The sequence below is a fragment of the Zonotrichia leucophrys genome, chromosome 12 (assembly GCF_028769735.1).
Source record: "Zonotrichia leucophrys gambelii isolate GWCS_2022_RI chromosome 12, RI_Zleu_2.0, whole genome shotgun sequence".
In the NCBI taxonomy this organism is placed as follows: Eukaryota; Metazoa; Chordata; class Aves; order Passeriformes; family Passerellidae; genus Zonotrichia; species Zonotrichia leucophrys.
In genome coordinates, this window is record NC_088182.1 from 173083 (window position 1) to 194869 (window position 21787).

Here is a 21787-nt window from a genome sequence, read left to right on the forward strand (position 1 = left end):
GCTTTATCAAATTAATTACATCCATTATAGAGAGAAGATGGCAATGAAGTAACTATCGCATGTTGGATTCTCGTTTACTGGCATTCCATTTTGTAGGAGTGTTTGTGCAATCTATGAAGTCCAGATTCCCCCTCTTTCCAATGTGTATGAACAGGAAGAAAGTGAGGAAATGTTAGCTGTAAGTGAGGAAGGTGTTCCTTCAGTCAACCCTTCTGTGGCATACTGCTGTCTTGTCTGGATCACTGGCTGTCAGTTCAAACCACAGTGTCTGAAATAAGTTCAAGAGCTGGTTTCACCTTTTGGCTGGGATCATTCTGTTGTATTGGTACCTGAATGCCCATGTGTATCAGAAACAGGTATTCTGCTCTAGCGTACCAATACAATTTATGATCTAGTAGCACTCCTTCAGCCAGTGCTCCTCCCTTCTTGTGGAAGCAGACAAGGTGAATTGGCTGGTACCTGACAAATGTTCTTTCCTTTGTTTCCTTCTTAGTACATATAAGCTGTATTGGTTTCATCAAGGAATCAAAGCACAAATGTCTTCACGTAGGTCTAAAAGTAGTCTTAAGGCAGGTACGTTAGCTCATTTTTCTCAAGGAGTTTCCCATCTGGTTTTAATGAAGGTCTTTGTGTCCAGCCTTTCCTCATTACCCTGCAGGGGTGTTCACGCTGTTCTTATCAGAAGGGGAAGAGAGGGTTCTGCACTCCAATGCTGATAGTCCACATACCCATTTCCTAGAATCAAAAGGATTTCCCTGTCTTAATTTTTTGTGTCATGTCTCTGTACAATCTAGACTTCACACAGTGTCATCCCTCTTGCATTCTCCACTTGACTTTTTTCAATCATATTTTTTATTTATAACGATGTCCTGACCTGACTGATTCTTTAAAGTTGCAGCTGACCCTTTAATGTTAACTGAGTGAGTTACCAGGGAAGCAGCGACTCTACTTCAGCTGTGGTGATGATGATGCTGTTTTCAAACTTTCTTCAACTAATGAGCCATTATAAGTAGTAATAAAGTTGTTTGTTGGGGCCACATGTCCCTCAGAAACACTCAGCCCATGCTAATTACTGTGGGTCAGCAAAGAGGTCAAGGCTCATAAGTGTGTGGAAGGGGGCATTGAACGGTAATACTGAGAGGTGTTGAAAATAGTTGCAGGGAATGTTCATTATACAGCTGGTTCACATGAACTTTCTCAACCCATTAAAAACAAAACTCATTTTGAAGACACTTGTAAAATCTGTGCTTTACAAATCAAGCTCCCTTATGTCTCAGTAACTGGTAATAATACCCAGATATATGAAACTGCAGTGGAATCAACAAAGAACTCATCTGTGCAAGGTGAGTTTAGTCTCAATTAGAGCTAGAAATGAGATTTTGCCTGACTGTGCTGCCACATTAGAGCCATTGCACAGCTTTTCTCTGTGGAATTAATTCAGATTCTGCAGATTTTGCTACTGACTTCCATGACCTTTGGACCAAGTCTGCTGCTGGTTTGTTCTCATTCCTGAAGAGCCCCAGCCTGTCTGACAGACAGAGCTCTTCCTCAGGGAGCAGTGCAACTGTAAGGCCTGGTTCTGCAGTTGTCGCCGTGTGAGTGACAGAGCAAAGCTAGTCACTTGTGGATGTTTGCATGGCTATTAAATTCTCCTAAGTTCTAATAAAAAGTGACAGTGAGGGGAAGTTGTACAATAAAAATAAGATGATGAAAGAGAGATGTGCAATTAACTAATTCTTATGTTATAACTAAACAGTATAATTGTATCTAAGTTGTTCATATTGCTAAGAAATTGCACTATATTTACTATTCAAATAAGCATGGCATAATAGGATAAAAGCTGCCTATTTTCTGCTTAGTTTCTTAGCCAAACTCCAGAGTGGAAAAGCTTTTTTGGTGTAGATAAATCTGACAAATACTTAACTTTGAACCTGTAAATGAGCCTTACTTGGTCTTATCCTATGCAAGCTGTTACAGCTCCAGAGCTCAGTCCCCAAGGGCACTGGGTGCCAGAAGCCAGCTCGCTCTCAGACCAAGGCCGCGGGTCAGCCCCTAGCAAGCAGGGAGATATTCAGCTCTTAGTGATTAGGCAGCTCTTGTGATTTCAAGCTCTTTGCTTGCTAGGTAGCTTTTCCCTTGGCCTAAGGCTCCAGCAGACGGTAGAGAGAGGAGAAGCAGAAGACGCTGGCTGTTCAATGAGTGTGGCTTTATTGGAGGGTCCGTGAAGGGTCTCAGCTCTTCTTCTTCTGAGTTAGTAGGGGTACAGTTTGCTACTTTTATACCCTTGGCCCGGATCCAATCCTGACCAATGGCAAAGGTATTAGGGTGACCACAAGTGACCAATAGTAGGGTTAACAACATATTGCCTTACATGGCTATAGGGATAAGGTACAAGGCGGATGTCCCTGGAGACAGGAAACTTCTTTGCCGCTGTGTCAGCATTCTATTCTCCAAGGGGCCCTGGCTAAACCTGAGGGGTTTACTACAAACCTGTGCTTGTGTGTGCTTCATATTCACAAAAGTGTGAAATCCCCTGTGGTAGTCAATGCTCTGAGAATGATGTCTGTAGGAGAAAGTGTGTACTTGCCAGTTAGTATGTCTGCAACACTGCAGAAAACAGGAAGAAATTAATAAATAGAGGTGAAATTTTCATGCAGATACTGGGAGAAAATGTCCTTTTGCTTAAAACAAGAATCTGGACATTTTGAAATACTGGAGTGAGTTAAAAAAAAAGAACTTTTGAAATATGTAATCCTTGCTGTAAGCCATGTTTACCCAATTGGTATTTTTTTCTTTTCTGTTTTTCACTTATTTTGAAGATTTCACAGCAAGTAGTGTTCCCCAAGGTTTAAGAAGCATTGATTCACTGCCAAAAATGGTATATGAAATGGTATACTTCAGATAAATCGTTTTTTCCCTGATAAAATGCAAATGAAAAATTTTAAAAAGCATCATATACAGAAAGTGTGCTGAAGGAAGTTGAAGTATATGGAATGTCCCCACCTATCTTCTCCAAGGATTTCAGCACTTGTTTATTAGAAGCCCCCTGTCAATAGAAGATGTCTGTCCATTGTCACATACTGAACATCTGAACATCATATTACCTCCAAAGTTAGAAATTGTTTGAAAGACCACATGAAGTCTTGATCAGCTTGTGAGCATCTAACTTCAGTGAAGCTTGTGAAATGATGAATTATTTTTCTTCAGGGTAGCTAAACTGATTTCTGCAAAGCTGACTTCTGTAACTGAGGAGGAGTTCCAAGTCAGCTGATGTGTCTCTATGATCTTGAGGATGAATGTTGATGGAAAATATACTCATTTGTTCGTAAAAATAACATTTTAGCAAAATATTTATGTTGTCTAACCTCTTTGAATGTACAAGAAGTGATATGAGTAACACAGTGTGCTCAGTAACTGCATATCAATTGCAAAAATCAGTAAATCTAGTGTTTAGACCCACAAACAGGAAATCAGCTTCTTGTCAAGTTCCCTGTGAAGTGTGTGACACCATTGATGTGAGTTTAGCCCAGATGCATAATTATGTGTGTCATACAGGTGAAAGATCTTAAAAGGGAGCCTATCATCCTTCCATTTCAGTAATGAAATAGTTTTAAGTACAAGCATGTGCTGACTACCAGCATGCAAGGAGATTGTACATAGAAAAATACCCTTTGTTGTTATTTTATTTAGCTTGAGTTGGTTGTATGTTTTTCACATTATTGCAGTGTGTTTGCACAACCAATAAGGACACCAGAGTTGACTATTCTTGTTTATTGAATAACTCATATCAAATTAACACTTTTGGAAATCTGACCACAGAAAGTAAAAGCATTCCTTTGAGAGAAGTAAAATCAGAAATCCTCACTGAAAGAGAAGGATCTCTTCTTGCTTTATTATTAAATGCCTGAGGAGAAGGCATGATTTCAAGTGGCATGACTGAAGTGTGGACACACCAGGGTGGGAGTTCTTGTGTGGGCTGTACACAGTCAGCAGGGGTCACAATGTGTGCTTGAGATGTTCAGGGATGCATTAACCATTTTCACTCTGTAGCCTCTTAGGTGAAGAGGGTTTTCCTGTGCCAGTTCCAAGACAAACTATAAAGTCACTAATTTATTTTGTTCCAGTTGAAACTGTTCCTGTCTCTCTATAGTGCTTTACTGTCTGGACAGATTGTAGTGTACAAGGACTCAGGTGTCCAGAATGTTATTATTTAGAACTGAAAACCTGCTCTATTTAATTTTGAAACAATTGCCATATGTTCTTTTTTCTTCCTCACTATTTACTGATTTCTCTGATGTGAGAGGAAACCATATAATTATTCTACTTCAGTAGCATCAGAACAGAAATTTAAGAGCCTGTTTTATTCATTTAGGAACACACAGCTGGATTATTTTGGGGTCTGGGCTCCTAAGAAAATAAGCACTCTTCCTAAAGTGGGGAAATTGAGGATTCTCAGTACTTGCCTGTTCCATTCAGATGGGTCCTTTAGTTTCTTTGCTTTAAGTGTGTGACAAAGCCATTAACTTGGATGGGAGCATTAACACACTTAAAGGTAGGTGCAGAGGTCAGCAGCAGGAAGCCAAAAAGAAGTGAACGGGATGTTTTGGTGATTTGGTGATTTTGGCAGTTTACTTCACCAAATGCAAGTGCTACACAATTATTTTCTCATTCCTCTGTTTCATTTTCCCATGCTGATCTTTTTCCTGGGTGCTGACGCTTTTCTTCTACCCTGTCTCTGCTAACATCATCTACTAAATCAAGCAACAAGTTGCCTTCATGACAAGTGAATGTCTCCTGAAAGTTGCAGGGACCTGTGTCATCTGAGCTGTCAGAATTCCAGTACCTTTTTCCAGGATGCTGGCGTTTCTCACCATATACATCTACCTCATAATTCCAGCCTCTTTTGCTAGGACGCTGGTGCTTGTACATCGGATATCTTCTGCCTGGATGTTCTCTTTTGGATAACTCATTCGTGTAGATTAGCTGTGCCCTAGGGCTGTAAGCAAACTGATCCAACAGTGACTTTCTGCTGGGAGGCTGTTGCCTTTTCAGCTCCAGATAGACATCATCTTCCATCTCCCTTTTTCCTGAATGCTGCCTCTTCTGACTGTCTCCATAAGATGCCTCTTCCTCAACATCTCTTTTTCCAGGATGCTGTCTCTTCTCCAGATTACTTAGGTACTTTTTCCCAGGGTGTTGTCTTTTGGAAAGCCGTTGTAGCAGAGGGGCATTTGATTCTGTCCAAGGAAAAGAATAAGGTTAATAAAACCCCATAATCCTCCCGAAGGAAGTTGTAATAGGAATTTGTGGAGCAGGATCATAATCTGTTGCTTTTTGAAAGCCAACTCTGTATTTCCAGCTACCAGTCATAACCCTATTAGTATATCTTACTCATTCTTAGGCTCTTTTTAATATTTCAGTGCTTGGATCAACACAAACAATTCTCAGCATTGAAGTGAAGAGAGAGAATGGCTTTTCCTGTGGGCACTTGGGGCCAGCTCGTCTTCCACTATGGAAGGACCCAGTGCTCCCATTTGCTGGACGGCACCTCTGTGCTGTTTCTTGCAATCCCTGAGTCTGATCTTCCTTGCTGTGACAACTGGTAGCAGAGCGTCTACAAGGTGGGAGATGTAGACACTGGAGCAGCCTCTAGCATTCCCAGCCGTGGAAAAAGCCTGCCTCTGTTGGGGGGTAGGCACCAGTGGATCAGGGCAGTAGGTGAATGGCAGCACCCCCACCTCGAATTTACATTAGGTGCAGGGTCCACAGCTGCAGAATGTCCTTCATGGGACCTCTTGGAGCTTCCCTAGGGAAGTACCTGCTGGACAAGCAGGTTTTCTCTGACAAGCTTCTACCTTTTTATTATGCAGCAGCTGCTTAGGGATAGTACAGCCTTTCCTGAGCAAAGAGATCTTAGAAAAGAAAGCACCTGTGAAGAACTGTCTGTCACTGTATTGTGGCAGCCCTCTTATCCTTCCCTTCCCCTTAGTTCCAGTGCTAAGTAAAAAGATTAAGACATGGAAGTCATACCTTGATTTCTGAGATCTAATGATCTCAATCAAGTGCTATGCTATTACCAAATGGGTGTCCCCAGTGATATATATACCTTTATTAATCTCTTCCCTTTCAGCTTTCTTGAGGACAGACTGAAGAATGAGGCTTTCAGATCTCTGAAGGATGTCATCCAGGGGACTTTTTCCCATGTTCTCACTCTCCTCTGGAAGGAGATGTCCCCCATTGAAGCAAACACCACACGAGGTCAAGCAGAGGAGTAGCAGTGGCAGCTGGATGGATGGCATTTTGGGACAGGGGTTCCTGCAACTTCAATTGGACAGAGAACAACAGGGGAGGAGGATGGAGCAAGCAAACCTAGCAATAACAGCAATATTTCCAGACACTGAAAAACAAACATGGCACTGATGCAGGGATTGAAGTCTCTTAGGGTCTTTCCTAATTTCTGTTTTTAACCTCTCCGTTTGTTTTTTATCCTTCAAAGCATTTAAATTCTTCATAATTAAAACCAGGTAGTTGTTCATTTTTCTGGCAGAATAAATATGATATGAACTTCCTGAGGCACAAGTGATTCTGAAAAACAGTGATTTTACTCTGCCTTCTGTCAAGAGGCAAACATAATTTCCCCCTTGAACTCTGTATGCACAAGGTGTAGGCATCTATACCTGCTATCTCCATCAGGCAATTCCCTTTGTTAAGAGTTAATTTTAAAATGATGTTGAGATTAGCAGCACTTCCATTCCACCCTTAGTTAAAGGCAAACCTAAATAATCCACTAGTTTTTTGCTGTCTTTTTCTATACATTTAAAGTAGCCATGTGCTGGGTATTTGTCAGGCTAAGAAGACAGCTATGCTCTGTGTGGCAGGGAGATATCTTGCATGGAAACAAATGAGGGAAGTACCTTATATTTTTTTCAGAAGCATAATAATAATTGTATCCTCTATTACGTCTTGCCCAGATACCAAGTGTTTTCCTGTTTCTTCTAGCTAGCACTGAATTCCTAACATGCTTAGGGATTTATTTTACAGTAAACAGAGTTCCTTCAGTAGAATGGAATACATCTTTAATACTACTGCAGAAGTAATTTATCTTATATTTTCAGAACATAAAAGAAATGCACAATTTTATGAAGTCCTAGAAATTTCCCAAATAGAAAATGAGTTCATTACCTTTTTTATTGGCAGGTTTTTATCAGTTCTGATCAAATCCTTGAGTAATAGCCCTAAGAACATCACATAGGCAATTTGACTCAGAGCAATCTTTAGACAGAAAGGTAAAATCTGCTAAAAAGGAAATTATTTGATAAATTACCTGATTTGTAGTTTCAGATTTCTGCTTGATGCATCTGCCAAGTCCTTTAAAGCTGTTTGTGCACCTGCGTTTCAGTTGCCCTTTTGCTGCTGCAGGCACACGGAGTGTCCAACAGAAGCGTTGCCGTGTGCTCTCTGCAGGGCTCACATCTCTGTACTTATAGTCTACTGCCTCTGGACCCTTTATGCAAACAGCTCTGAGGTAATTTAGGGAATATGATGGGGGTTTTTTTTGTTGGTTTTTTTTTGGTTTTTTTTTTACTGCTCTCAGAGAGCTGCATTTTGAATGCATTTAAGATTCACACAGTTATCTGCTGGCCTCCATAAATCCGTGCTCGGCTCCCAGAAACCATTATTTTCCCATTCTCTAAAGAGATTATGTTGAACTTTATGTAACTCAGCATAAATAAAAGGAGGTTTTCTTTGCTTAACAAAACTAAGCTTGTTTGTCCTCTATTAAGCAAGTGTTTTGGAATAAAAGCAGAGAGGTAGGTAATTAATTAGGCTAGGGAAAAAAGACAATGGCAAAAATGTAATGGATTAGATTTAAGTAAGTGTATACCCTGGGTTCTTATTCTGAATGACACTATACAGTTTCTGGCTCACAGTTACATATTTTTTTGGCATAGGCTTCCACAGAAAGTATTTTAGAATATGAGGTGCATAACATTAAATATTAAAACATGTTTATGTTGCTGCTATGTGCTTCAAAAAGCATTATACTATTGTGACTTGAAATAAGACTCCCTGTCTTTAACCTGTTGTCTACTTAACATACTGCTCCACACAGTACTGTTCATACAGGGCAGGACAACCCCTTGGCATTTCCTAGGTGTCGTAAGCCCATAAGGTCTCTCAGGTACGACACCTGAGTTTAAACAGTTACTGTATTGCCCTATGAAAGTGGGCATTGATGAAATGGGAAACTGCCCAGTTTCATTCTCCTTAAAATCTGATTCTTGACACACTTTTGAGGTTACTTTTAGAGAACATGTAAAACACTGTGTTATAATTACATCCCCATGCAAAGCTCCTCAGCAGGTGCAAAATTATATTCACAGTGCAATGCCCAGGACATCCAGTCTGGCCAGCTTCATCTCTTTGCTCAGAGTTATTTTATCTTATTTTGGACTCATTTAGTAGTTTTAGTGCTTTGTTTAAAGGAAGAAACTTAAAATTCAGCACCTCAGAGAGTCAGGGTTTTTAATGAAAAATGTCCTTTTTCTATTTCACAGCCGGAAAACTATCTGATTTTTATATGATATCCTTTCTTTTTGAGTTCTGTTTTGCCTTTTCCCAGCTACATTATTTCTGTTTCATTTCCCCCACAGGTGATTTTTCTATTTAAAAGATTTCTGGAGGTTTGTTTTATAAGTGTAAATATTCTTTCCTCCCCCTGACTGCACAATTACTCATGGCACTGAGAAGAATTCATGGGTAGGAGGGAGAGTTTGTTTCCTCAAACTCCAGAGTGTTCCAAGCTATACTTTTTTGTCCTGTCACAAATACATTGACAACCCAGACTTGCCCAGAGCTTCTGTCAGCACGGGGTTTGGCTCCCAGTCCACATCCAAGTCTGCGGTAGGTTCTAGAATTGCAGAGATGTTGAACTACCACATTTCACACCTAAATACAGCATTTCAGCATCACTGTGATCCTCAATCCTTTGTCCAGCTGCTGTATTTTGTCACAAGTGCATCAAGCCCCTTGATCTTTTGTGTCAGCTCAGTTGAGGAAGTTCCTGAATTTTCTTTTAAACATTCTCAAGGGCACCCCTGCTTCTCAAGGTGCTTCTAAATGAAGAAACTGGGAGGCAGACAGCTCCTCCAGAACCAGAGTCAGACGCATACACGTGATCTGTGAGGACTGAGGTCTGTGTTGCTCCCCTCTCCAGCTTGCGTGTTGCATGTGTTGCTGACTGCAGTCACTCACCATGTGGCACCGGGACCCTGGTGCCTCCATTTGTGCCGAGCACTTGTCCAGCTCAGTGTTGGCGTTCATAGCAGTGGGGCCTTCACATTGGGGCTGTCACTGGGCACAGAGTTGGTCCCTAAAAAGATCTCAAAGGAGAATAATGAGAAAATCTGCTGCTAACCCTAGTCTCATCTCTATTTTAAAGAATATAGACATGTTTTGTACAGTTAGTCAGCCATGAGTTGGGCAGAAAGTTCTCCTTGGCAGATTTTTGAATTTATACATCTTATTTTGACTGCCTTGCTCTTGTCACTGTCAGAGATAAGTAACTGAAGTACATTGCTCATTTTTAGTATAGTCATCCCTCCAGGAATCCTGAATTATAGAAGTTGTTATGGGAACTGCTTTTCTTTACCTATAGGAATAAAAAATACTCTTGTTTGGAATCTATGGCTCATTGCATTTGTTACCAGTTTCACTAGGAGACGCTGAATTTTAAGCGGTTTGCCCTTTGTCACAGATCCATAGTTTTAGAATTAGGAAGTGAGACCAGAATCTGTTCTGGTCTAAAGTTAGCCTTCCTTTATAGAAAATAGGTTTGGTTTCTGGTAGAACCTCACAAGACACACATCTTTCCCATTTAAAAGGTTACCTACATGGCATTGCTTCTGTGTGCAAGAATGAGAGAAATACCTTCACTGACTACTTAAGGCATCCCATTAATTTTTATTAACTGTACACTGTCACTATGACTGTAATTTTGATCTTCTCATCTCTTTAAATAACTTTAACCTCTTGGATATTTCCTGAATTGTATTTCTTCCAATGACTGCAAATCTAAGCTGTTCTGTCTGAACTTCCTCTTGTTGAAAGTGCTGTGAATTAGTAATGACTTGTTTGCTAACAGAAATGAGAGTCAAATCAGCTATTTTGTTTTCTCTGGAAAATGTAAAAGCACAGTTTCTTTATATCATTTGTCCCAGTTTGTTCCTTGATTGAACTATTCAGGCAGAAAATTAGGGAGATTGATATCAGTAATAGGTGGACAATTCTCTCTTTCCATGTGATTTCTTAACATGATCCTTCCTGCATAAGAACAGGTAAATAGTTTGCCCTGGAGGAGGATGTATTGTATTTTTGTGAGACGTATAATTCCAGCTTTTCTTCATTCTGATTTTAATGACATCGGAGTGCCAGAGTATGTACAGCCACAATGATATTTAGATGGTATATTTTTACATGCATAATAAAGTTTTACAAGGGAGGCAAGCCTTCAGGAGTACAAACCTCTTTTAGGCCCAAGGAAATGCATTAATGTCTGAAAGTTTGTCTCTCCTCTTAGAATTAAAAAAGGACTTGTGATCTCCCAGAACTGTCAGCTTTTTGTGGCAGTAGATGTCACTACAATAGAAGATTGTATAATCTACAAACCTTGTATTAAATATTAATAATTAATGAAGGGAGAGTTTTAAGCAACTTCTATCTGCTAGTCCCCAAAATTCATTTGCTAGGTAAATGGACCTAGACAGTTCTGAGTGGATGTAATGACACATGAAGGAGGTTTCTGAAATGCAGCCTACTGCGGTCACCACCACTGTTAGCAAAAGCGATCCCTTTGTGTAAACGTAACCAGCCAGGGGGGCTTCACTATGGGCAGCAGATCAGCTTATCATAGCCCAGCTGGTTTTGCTGCAAGTCATCACAAAACCAAAACCCTTGAGGAATAATAAGGACAGCTTTCCTATTTGTTTTTGTTAGCTGTGAATATAAAATCTAGGAAGGGAAACAAAGGTAACTCGTCTATCATGTTCTCCTTCTTCCAGCACTGAGCCCCCACCACAGTACTTCTCTTGTTGCCTAGTGCAAGAATCTGTAGTGGTACACACTTGTTTGTGATGTAAGCTCTGTGGCCTTTTAGGGGTGAGCTTTAGTTACAGCCAGGTGAAGGAATTGGCCTGGAGAATCTGGTGAAATTATTAGAAGCTCTGCTGGCTGATGTTGAATGGCACTTGAAGCATGACCTGAACATGGTAAGGACGTGTAAAGGATTCCTTTTTGAAGACTGTGTAACCTTCAATTGACACCTCCTTGTCAAAAATTCCAGAAATGGCAAAACCTTTTGCTCTGACTGTAAGGCCCAGACTTTCATAGTTTTGCAAACATGAAAGTGTTGAAGCCTAATTTTTTGAATTCATTGAAACTAATAGAAAACCCTTTGAGGAAACTGGAGAGATTAGGCCTTCTGTTTTAAATAATGAGTAGGATGAGTATTGAAGGAGATTGAGAACATTTATTTCTTTGTGAGGAAGCCCTTAATAGAATTACTGAGTAAATTCCACATGGAACACATACACAGCTCTCCTCATCAATTTCAATCCAAAAAGGGAACTATTATATTAGAAGGAAAGGGCAGTATTCCACATATCATTAAAACTATTGCCAAAAGGTGTATAAATAACATGTTGCTTGTATCGGCTAAATAGTTGTATTGTTCATGAGGAAGCAAACCCAAAGCATTATGACATTAATGCCACATATTGGTTAACTGACAGAGTTTTCAATATTAAACAGCATATTAGGCAGCCAAAACTTGACAGGCTTAATTGTATACTTAAGAGTCAGACTAACTCACAGTTTATTCTTTCTGGGAGGGTGGCAGTTTGGAATTAAAGATCTCAATAGATTCATTGTAGTGATTCTTTATTTTGTAATTATCTCCACAATGTTTATGCAGAATCATTTCTATAGTTTTCTAGTCAAGTGAGCCCTGTGATTTGGGAAGAAAATTGCCATCATCAGAAAGAATATTTCTGTGCCCTGATTCTTATTTCAGGCACAGTCCAGGATCTTTCAAAAACAAATGTCACTAAATGAAACATGGCTCTATGCCTCCAAGCACCAAAAAAACCTTCCAGCTGCCCAGCCTGTTGTTTTTTCACAGCTACTGATGACAAGACTCAAGATCTTGTTCACTTCCAACAGTCATCAGATGAAGCAAATTTACAGTTCCGTTCACCTTGCCAAAATACTATGTTTGAACTGGGGTGAGTTTCATCATATAGCAAGAATAGATTTGGGGAAATTTGATTTAGAATGGTAGAAAACATTCAGCTTACTTTTCAGAAGCAAGTCTGATTCACACTGTGAGGTAAATTGCAAAGTCATCTGGATGGTTGTAGATAGAAGATCACTACTTCCATAGAAATTGAAGAAGTGGCATGGTGATGTGCTTGCTCTGTGCCTGTCCCTTACACTCACTCCTAAGACATACTAATTATGACAGAGAAGTTATAATTTGGTGTGAAGAGATGGAAATTTGTGAGATTTAGTGTTTGGCACCAGTGTTTGAAAGTGCTGATTTGGATTTTGAAGTCCACAATCCTCAGCTTGCAGCCAGTACTCCTGTCCACTTCACTAGAAGCAATCAGCAGAGAGCCTATTTGGACAGTCTGCCTGCCAGTCCTGGCTGCTTCAGTTGTGAGGTACAAGGCTCCAAAGCTCCTGAAGGCTTGACACAAATGGTGCATCCCCAGTGATTGGGAATCGGAGAGCACAAGTAAGAATAGGATGTAAAAGCAGAATGAAAAGTTCCAGAACTGTTCCTTGTGCCTCACTGTAGAACATCATCCTCTCAAAATTTAGATATATATATAGCAGCTTTTAAAATTAAAGATGTGTATATCTTATTGTTGCATTTGGCTGCTGTAAAAGACAATGTTCGAAGTTAATTTAAAATTATTCTGTAAAGTGACCTCAAGCCTGGCTTTAAGGATGCAACACAAATGTGATTTACCCTTAACTTGTATATGTTGCTGTGCTAAGAAAGGGAAATGGGCTTGTGGAAGGACCACCTCAAAAAGGCAGATGTGTTTGTGCCTATCCATACACAACACCTAAGAACTGCTCTTCTACTGGAGGATAATCCTGGAATCAGAGGTAGAGAGGAATTTTGAACAGGAATCTGGTTTAACTAACAAAGTTAACTTCTGGTACCAGTCATGTCAGCTGATCTGGTTGAATTAGGTAACAGTTCAGGTATTTCTCCTTCTCCTCAGGTATTCCTGTCTGCCTGTGATGATGAATGTGTGTAATGCTGGATTTTACTTATGAACCGTTCCTGTCTATTTTGTCTAGTATCTTTGTCTTTCTTACTAGTTACTAAGTTATTTGGTCTACTCATTTGGTGAGGGCTTAAATTTGCTGACCACGTTCCTGCAGTAAGATTAGACATTTTATCTTTTCAGCTACTCATTTTAAGAGTCTTGTAGCACAGCAACAGTGAAGACATAAGTACTATGGTGAAGTAAAATCTGAAACTGTCTTCCCAAGAGAGTTAGAATGAAATCTAGGTGTATATGCATACACCCCTGCGTGCACCTACACCTATCATACATCTACACATGCACCTGAAGGTGTATGAAATGATGAAGCAAGAGGGTGGGGTAATCATGTCAGTTGCGTTGGCCATAAATATGATATTTCAAGAGTTTGGGTAGCTGTAAATCAGCATCAAGCTAATCAGGACCAGGTTACAGTTGATTTGTGAGCTTTGCTACAGTGTTGAAAAAGGATGTGAAAGAAAGAAGACAGTCATTTTATCCTGGCATGGATTTCCTCCCTTTTGTAAGAAAAGGCTTATAAGAAAGTGGGTCACTTGCCATTACCAGAAGGATAAAGACGTGCAGGTTTTGCTGTCTAATTCCAGCACAGGCCATTTATAGGAAGGTCTTAGCAAATATTAATGATATAGTTTACTGTTTCTAGTATTGTCCATTAGTCTCACTGTGTCTGCAGGGCACATGGCTACAGGAATTTTTATTCCTGTCACTTGCAACCATTACTAATGATACCAGTGAAACTGGAAGCTCTTACTTAGAATCCAAGCCTTCACTGTAGCAAATGTATGGATTTATGGCACTAGAGGTGTGGCTGGAAGACAACTGGGAAGTGCTACTGCCTGTACTTGACTAACCACAGAAGCCACCAGAGATCTGATATGCTGCCATGTGTGCCTTGTGTAGAGCACAGTAGGTTGGGAGTTCTTTCCTTGGTGGATTGTGTGAACTAACTGGTTAATATGAGGGACGTTTACGGAGTACTCAGTATAGAACTGCTCCCTTGCCCACTGTGCACAGCCATTTAGCTGGAGCTTGATGTGCAGCTGAGAGACTTGGAGGGGGACGAAGGTCTCCACAACCAGTTGCTCAAGACCATTTTCATATTGTACTGTGAGCTACATAACAACAATGACCTTTATCTAATTTGCACCTTTATAACTCTCATACTCATTGTAATAACAATAGACTCTTCCATGGGTGCTTAATGGGTTTGTTTATGAGCAAACAGCATAAAGTGAGAATCAATAGGTATTCAGATGCCATTTTGGGGGCAGGAATTGCAATTATTGAACAAATACTAGATATTGTTCTTTATGGGGCAATAAAGACACACATGAGGTGATCTGCTGAGACCAGGAGTAGTATTGATTTTTAGCAATAGCTTCTGTGATATTCTTGTGGATTTCTCTTCTCATTAGTCCAGCTGGCAGACTCTGTGCATGTCAAGGGAAGCTGAGTGAATGAACATGTAGCACTGGAGCAAAAGTTCCTTGAGTCATTTAACACCTGCTTCTGCTGAGAAGACTGTGAGGCACAAAGTCTGTATGCCTCTCAGGTTTTGTGTCATTCTCTTCCCCTGGGTGTTTTCAGCAAAGCCTGAGCATGAACAAAGATACGTTTAAAAGTAGCTGGAGAATGGTTTGCAGATGCAAACCACAGCATGTATGTTGTATTTTTATAAGCACCAAGCTGGGAGACCACATGGTTATTTGATTAGAATGGAGCCTGAAAACTGAGCTGATTTTGTTTCTGTCTCTTACATTGAATTGCTCTGTGATTTTCAGTGACTCATTGAGGCAAAAATCCAACTATAGTTAAAATCAGAGTCAGACTTTTCATAGATGGTAACTGGAATTAAGTAAGCTCTTAAATATCAGAGTTTTGTGTTCCCTGTCCACAAATAAGCTATGATACAGAGAGTTTTGATGCTTGTGATATGCTTTAACAGTCGCAAATTATGACAAGAGAAGTAAAAATTGTTATTTATAGTTTGTTGGGGATTTTCCTAGGGACAAGTAGACTTCACCAAGCCCAGTGGGCAGGGCATGCAAATCTTAGTAAAGAAAATGGTGAATACAAAACTCGTGTTTAATCTGACTCTGGTGAAGCTCTGGTGTAGTCAATTGTGACAAAACCGCAATTTTATATCATACATATATTAAATATCAGCAATTTCACAGGATTCTTTCTACAAATTGCTGATGCGTTTAGTAAACAGTTTTCTCCTCCAGATTTCTTTCTTTCCTTGTTGAAGCTGCTATCAGATTTGAAATGTTCTATGTTGACACCTAAATGGTGTGATGGAATTCTAGAATGCACTCCTGGAATGGCTGGTGATAGTCTTCCTTGAATGTGGTACAAGAGAATGCAGGGTTTGGAATTACTTCCAAAGGATGAAGAAAAAGGACATTTATAAAAGCAATCCTTTTGTTAAATTTCCTCTGTGATGATCTGCAGGTATCCTAGCAAATGATTACACATCTAGAAACTGTAACAAAAGCAAAGCAACTAGAAAAAGTAAAAAAACCCAAACCTCTTGGGAGTTGCTTTCACACCTGCATTGCCATGAGTGATTCAGAGATCATCATGGAAAATACAAAGTTAAAATGTTCATAACATTCTATTTTATAGCTTTTAATCAAAAATATGACCCAATATTTTACATTTGAAATAGCTTATCAAGACATGCAGGCTGCCTGGCACTGGCATTAACTCTGTCCCAGCCAGAGTGGTTACAGAGGAGCTCTGAACTATACATAAAAAGGGCTCAGAGTTAGCTTGTTCTTTCCCTTGTCTGGATAAAGAAGCCAGGTTTACCAGTCAAGACAGGTGCAATGTTCTCACTCTGTAGCAAACTTAAATTGCAAAGTTGTTAAGTCCTTTTCAGCCTCAGGTAGCTACAGATTATTTAATTACAGAGTTAGTGATCTACAGTAGTAGAGAGTTTGGGGACCTTATGATGTAAAACAGTACCTGATTACAAGTAGATCGTGGTTTATTTAGACTTCTGCTTCAGAATATGGACTCCAAGGTGATATAGTCTGGACCTCCCTACTTAAAAATTTAGAAGACTACAAGTTCTGCAGACTACAAAACTTGTAGTCTGCAGAACTAACTTCTGTTAGTTCTACACTAACAGAACTAACAGAACTTTTTTCTTCTGCACTAACTTCTGTTCTTAGAGTTCTCAGCTTCCTGCAAATTGACAACACAAAAAATTAAAACCAATGGAATGACAGTGAATTTACAATTAAGTGGTGACATTTTCAAAGGGTTATCTTTCCCATTTTAAACACAAAGGAAGTAGCCAGGTTTGCTCAAGTATTTGTTGTCTTGGTTGCTTTGATCCTTTGAAGATCTGACAACATATGGAACGGTAGCAGCTTCTAGGTACCAGGTACTGCCCTCTTTCTCTGGCTGTGAGAGCAGAAGCAGAGCCCTACTATAGCATGTGAATCAACTGCAGCCCTTGAAATCGTATAGATGTAGAGTAAGTTTGTGATTCCAGCAGAATTTAACTGCTATCTCCTAGGAACCTAAGTGAAAAGATTAAGTTAAATGAATGATATTGTGTCATCTGACTTGATATTGCCAGAGGTTGCTGAAAGGTCTTTGCTTATTTAATGTTTACTTCAGGAAATATATTAATGTCTGAGCCATGTAAGGAAACCTGGTCTGACTGTGAGAGTGGGGGTAGAAACTGCAAAGGGGCCTCACTCCCGGCTCAGGCGATGCAAGTGTGAATGCCAGAGCAGCTCCTGGATGGTTGAACTGAAGTTTCCCCAACACTGCACAGGCTCTGCTGTGCTGTTCAGAGCCCAATGAACCAAAGGGGAGCTATAGCCATCCTATTATCTTTAACTGGTATAAAGTAATATTGTCCTTGTGTTATTGAATTTTCAGCATCCAAATGATGATGGAAATTTTCCAACCAGATGTGCTTTCTCCAGGATCCTTGCAGATGTTTCTAATTAATGTGACTGTGCCTGAACAATTTTGTCTCGATAACATGGCAATACTCCTGGTACTCAGGAGTGTAAGAGTTCAGACTTGACTTGTTGAAACTTGTATTCGTCTTATTCCAGTAATATTAACACAAACCCTGTAGCTTGTCTAGCAATGGAAATAGAACACAAATAACAAACAGTTTGTGTTTTTAAAGAGACTTACATATCCAACTATGGAAAAACAATCAATGACCATTTAGGTGCTTCTGACTGAACAAGATGTCTTTAAATTAAGTCTCACATCTCATATGAGACTTGGAAACAAGAACACCCTGACTTCCTAATTGAGCCACTGAAGAGGAAAGAAAAAGTTTGAGTTGTTTGGCCCGGTGACATGTATGCTTCCACCAGGGGTCTTCAGCAGGGGAGCATTTTTCCTTTAGGCATCTGTCACAGGGAAGAACTGCCTTTAGGGGAGCAGAAAGACTGGGGAGAAAACTAAAATACTCACTTGGTGACCCTGAAATTAAGCAGCAGTTGGTGATAATTTTCTTCATTCAAAGAACTCACTAGTTTTAGAATGAATTGGTGGTGCAAGAGTTGGAGCACAGTCACCCAGCTGGAGGTACTGAGAGTAGAATTGGAGCAGCTGGTGTTAGACCAGTGTCATCTGTGTCACTGTAAACCATAATCAGATCTAACTGCACACAAGCACTGAAAAGACCCTCTCATTCCTCTTTCTTCCTATCCACACTGCTCCAAATTCATGCTTGCATAAATTGTAGGGACTGCTCAGCCCCAGTTGATTTAATTCAGCATACTGATCAGATGTATCAAGAAGGGTCAAAATTTGGCACAGAGCTAGACATTCCCATGACAAAGGCTGAAATGATACTCTGCTTTTATCCTGATGTAGTAAAACCTGCTTCTCAGTGCAAGTAAGTCTAGAATGGCAACAATTGTGTTGTTGATCTTTGCTTATTATGTCAAGGGCAGGCGTGATGTTATCTGCCTTTTTAGAAAGACCTGAATAAGCTATATGTATTAGCACTAGGAATTAAAAGCCTCTTGAATCTGCTTACCTGTGCCACAAAAGGGAAGCTGCCAAGCTTCCATTGCTCTCATAATTATCAAAACGTTAAATCTTGTATGGAAATAAGAGCCAAAGTGATTAAGAATTCATTTACAAAGGAAGCAAAGATTACAAACTTGTTTGTTTTATCACACCTGTTCTCCACTTCAGCAGTACAATAAAGCAAGGCATAGTTAATGCACTTTTCCCTAAAATTATTAATGTACTCAGGGGAATATGATCAGCTGAGGCTTTGGAGATCACACTGCCATTTGCCCAATTATACCTAATGACAACACATCGTTCCAGCAAAATGTGTCTATTCTTTGGTAGGTTACATTTCCTCTCGGCCTTTTGCTTATTGATCCAGTAGTACATCATGCAGAACAAACTTCTTTGTTGGCAAGTCGTGTTTATGAGAACAGAAAAATCTTTTATGTTACATTTTTAACATCTGACCAAGTCAGTGAGAGAAAAAGCTTCCTGTATGGAACATGACAAATTTTTGTGATTTTTGTAAAACAAAGCAATAAGTTAAATGTCTGTATGCTTTGGGCTATACAGATAATTCATGTTATGTGTTCAGTATTTCTTTCTGCTTTGATGTCATAAAGCATCTTAAACTATGTCTGCATTACATGGCATTTAGAGTAAATGATCACTTTAATCTTTTACTCCAAGCAGCAAGGCATATTAAGTTTTTTTTTTTTTGGGGGGGGGTGAGGTTTTTTTGGGTTTGTTGTTTTTGTTTGTTTGTTTGGGCTTTTTGTTTGTTTGTTGTTGGGTTTTTGGGGTTTTTTTTTTGGAAGTGGAAGGGCTTGAAGAAATGATGTATCCCTGACTAAAACACTTAAAACATTTTTGTGTCTCCTGTGAGTGTTCATGACAAGTACAAGCTGATGAGTAAGGGCAGGGTTGGATTCTGAATGCTCTTACAAATTGTCTCTCTTGTTACTTTTTTAATAGTTGTAAACTGCAACAAAAGAAATAGTTTTTTCAAATGCAGAACCATATCAAGGTAGTTCACTACCATCATTCAGCACTTTCTAGTTGGATTACTTCTGTGGTCTTCAGACCCTTTGGAGTTTAGTTTTTAAAATTTTCACCCTCATCATTATTGCTCTCCTTCCTTCCAGCATTTTTCCTGAAGTTCTCTCTTTGTATGCTGGCGTCCTTCTTGTAAGAACCTCCAGTTTTGTTCTCACAAAGGTTCCCACCAGTATTATGAGCTGGGAGAATACACATGGACTTTGTATTCCCCTTGTGAAGCCTGAAAGCACTGAGTCTGAGAAATGAAGCTGAGTGCACTGGCCACTGCTTGAATCCATTTTGTCTCCCTCACAGCCTTCATTTTCTGAATGCATCCTCAGAAAGATGGCAAACCTGGCAGTTTTTACTTAGAGGAAAATATGAAAACATGTTTTTTCTCTCCCAGTGTATGAGAACTGGGAGTTTATCATTCAGTGTCACAGAGAAACTTATTATGCCACCAAAGCATTCCTCCCAAGCTAAGTATTGATCCTTTGTTCTTAAGTAAGCCCTGCAGTTAATCACAATTCTGAGACATCTCATTCCAGTGACTGGATCAATAATGTGTTTGATGGTGTCCTGCAGTGTTTTCCTGTCATTCCTCGGGACCTCTCTGTCACCTACTGTTCTTCCAGATCTCAGTGCAATAACCAGCCCGATGCCAGCCCGGTCCCAGCTCCGCTCACCTGGCTGGGGCGCTGCTGCCCCCTGCCGGACGGACCTGCCATCGCGGGGTGCGGGGCTCCGCCCGCCGTGTTCCCCACGGCCCCCGTGTCCCCTTGTGTCCCCCCATGCCCTGTGCCCAGCCTACATGAGTGCAGCCGACACGCGTGTGACATGTCTGCCCTCACGTCTGACGGCTGGGCACCCCGCTGGGGTTACACACTGCAAGGTGTGGGTGCCCATAGGCAGCGCAGCGTTCCGCTCAGTGCTGTGGGTGCCCAAGGGCAGCTGTGCGGTGCACGGGCCCCTGAAGTGGGACCCAGCGAGCCCAGGTGCTGCGAGGTGCTGACAGCGCTGGGTAGAAGGAGATTGCACACAGTCGGTTTACACTCACACTGTGCAGTACCGGTGCCTTACCAAGGGGAAAAGCTGTCCAGGCTTTCATTCCAGTGCTCTGCACAGCACCGGGAATCTACGGCAATCCAGTCACACAACAAGGACACATGCTGGTGTATGCAGAGAAATTGTGCCGATCAGCTGTGGGGCCTCGGTGTCCCTTGCTGACGCTGTGCATTATGCTGGGCTGGACCTGTGCCCTCTGAGCATCGGGTGCCCTGTACCTGGGCAGTTGAGAAAGGTGTTTTTAATACAGCACCTCCATCTGCAGTGGGGGTTAATCACATTTATCTAGCTCAAGGGCAATGATATGAGGCTGACTTTCTTGGAAATGCCACATGAAAAAGACTAAATTTTATTATTTGCATTAATTGCTTTTCTTTTACTAATTTCTTTGGCTGCATTGGAGCAGTTACAAGAGACAGAGTATCTTGCAAATTGAAGGGTACTTTTCATTATATTATTGCATTACACCGTTATCTAGAGAGTAAAGTGCATCCTTCAAAGTTATAATGAGCCATAATTTCATTGAAGGCTCTCTAGGATTTCTGGACCGTGAGAGCAAAGCTACAGTAATTTAGTCACGGGGACCAGAAAAATAGACAACAGCCCCTTTAATACTCAGCTGGGAATATGCTATTGATCTGAGTTACCTCAGGCTGGAGTGTCGGCTGTGGTGGAAATGCATGGATTTTACCTTTTAAGGACATACCAAGCCATGGTAACTATTCAGAGCCAACCCTGGCATGACTGTCCTTTCCTGCTCCTTCGACACAGAGGTCAGAGCCAAGGGTGTTTGGCAGGGAGATGTGGGTTTTCCCTGCTCTTTGGAAGGCTGTGCTTTAGTCAGTGCTGAGGGGGCCGTGACTCACCTGTGCGGGGGTCACACCTGAGGCGGGGTGCCGGGGTCTCAAGGCGAGGAGACACCCAAGGGAGCTCAGCCATGGCTGCGCCCGAAGGGGCCGGGTCCAGAGGGAAGGGGCTGCGGCAGACGGAAGAGGTGAGTAGAGAAAAACTGTCTGGAGTGCGAGTCTGCCGCCACCGCAGCACAGAGACCGAGAGCCGCCCCGGCGCCCGCCGCGGCCGGGAGCGGGCCGGGCCGAGACCCCGCGGAAGGGACAGGGCAGGGCAGGGCAGGGCAGAGACCCCGCGGAACGGGAACGGGCCAGGCCAAGACCAGCGGCAGCGGGACCGGGAACTGATATGACTCCGCCCAGTCCACACGTGACCGCGGCGGCGTTGCTGGGGCGGGGCCTCACCGCGCAGGCGCCGTGGGGAGGGCGTGCCCTACCGCAGGGCCCGCCCCCGCAGGTGACGCCACCGCG

At 41.3% G+C, this 21787-nt stretch overlaps 1 protein-coding gene across 7 annotated transcripts; it reads right to left on the bottom strand.

Moving 5' to 3' along the window:
- Positions 1-3757: 3757 nt before the first annotated feature.
- Positions 3758-21655, bottom strand: TRH (thyrotropin releasing hormone). 7 transcript variants are annotated; one of them, XM_064724373.1, is made up of 6 exons: positions 21335-21655; positions 20484-20686; positions 7325-9383; positions 7183-7235; positions 6107-6321; positions 3759-5237 (listed from the first exon to the last, which is right to left on the bottom strand). In XM_064724373.1, exons 5-6 carry the CDS (start codon positions 6297-6299, stop codon positions 4666-4668), a joined length of 765 nt encoding a protein of 254 aa, XP_064580443.1. In that variant the 5' UTR covers positions 6300-6321; positions 7183-7235; positions 7325-9383; positions 20484-20686; positions 21335-21655; the 3' UTR covers positions 3759-4665. The 7 variants fall into 7 exon arrangements, with proteins under 7 accessions (XP_064580444.1, XP_064580443.1, XP_064580437.1 ...); XM_064724374.1 differs by lacking the exon at positions 7183-7235 and having other exon boundaries at positions 3758-5237; XM_064724367.1 differs by lacking the exon at positions 7183-7235 and having other exon boundaries at positions 3777-5237; positions 7325-9373.
- Between the last annotated feature and the right edge of the window lie 132 nt (positions 21656-21787).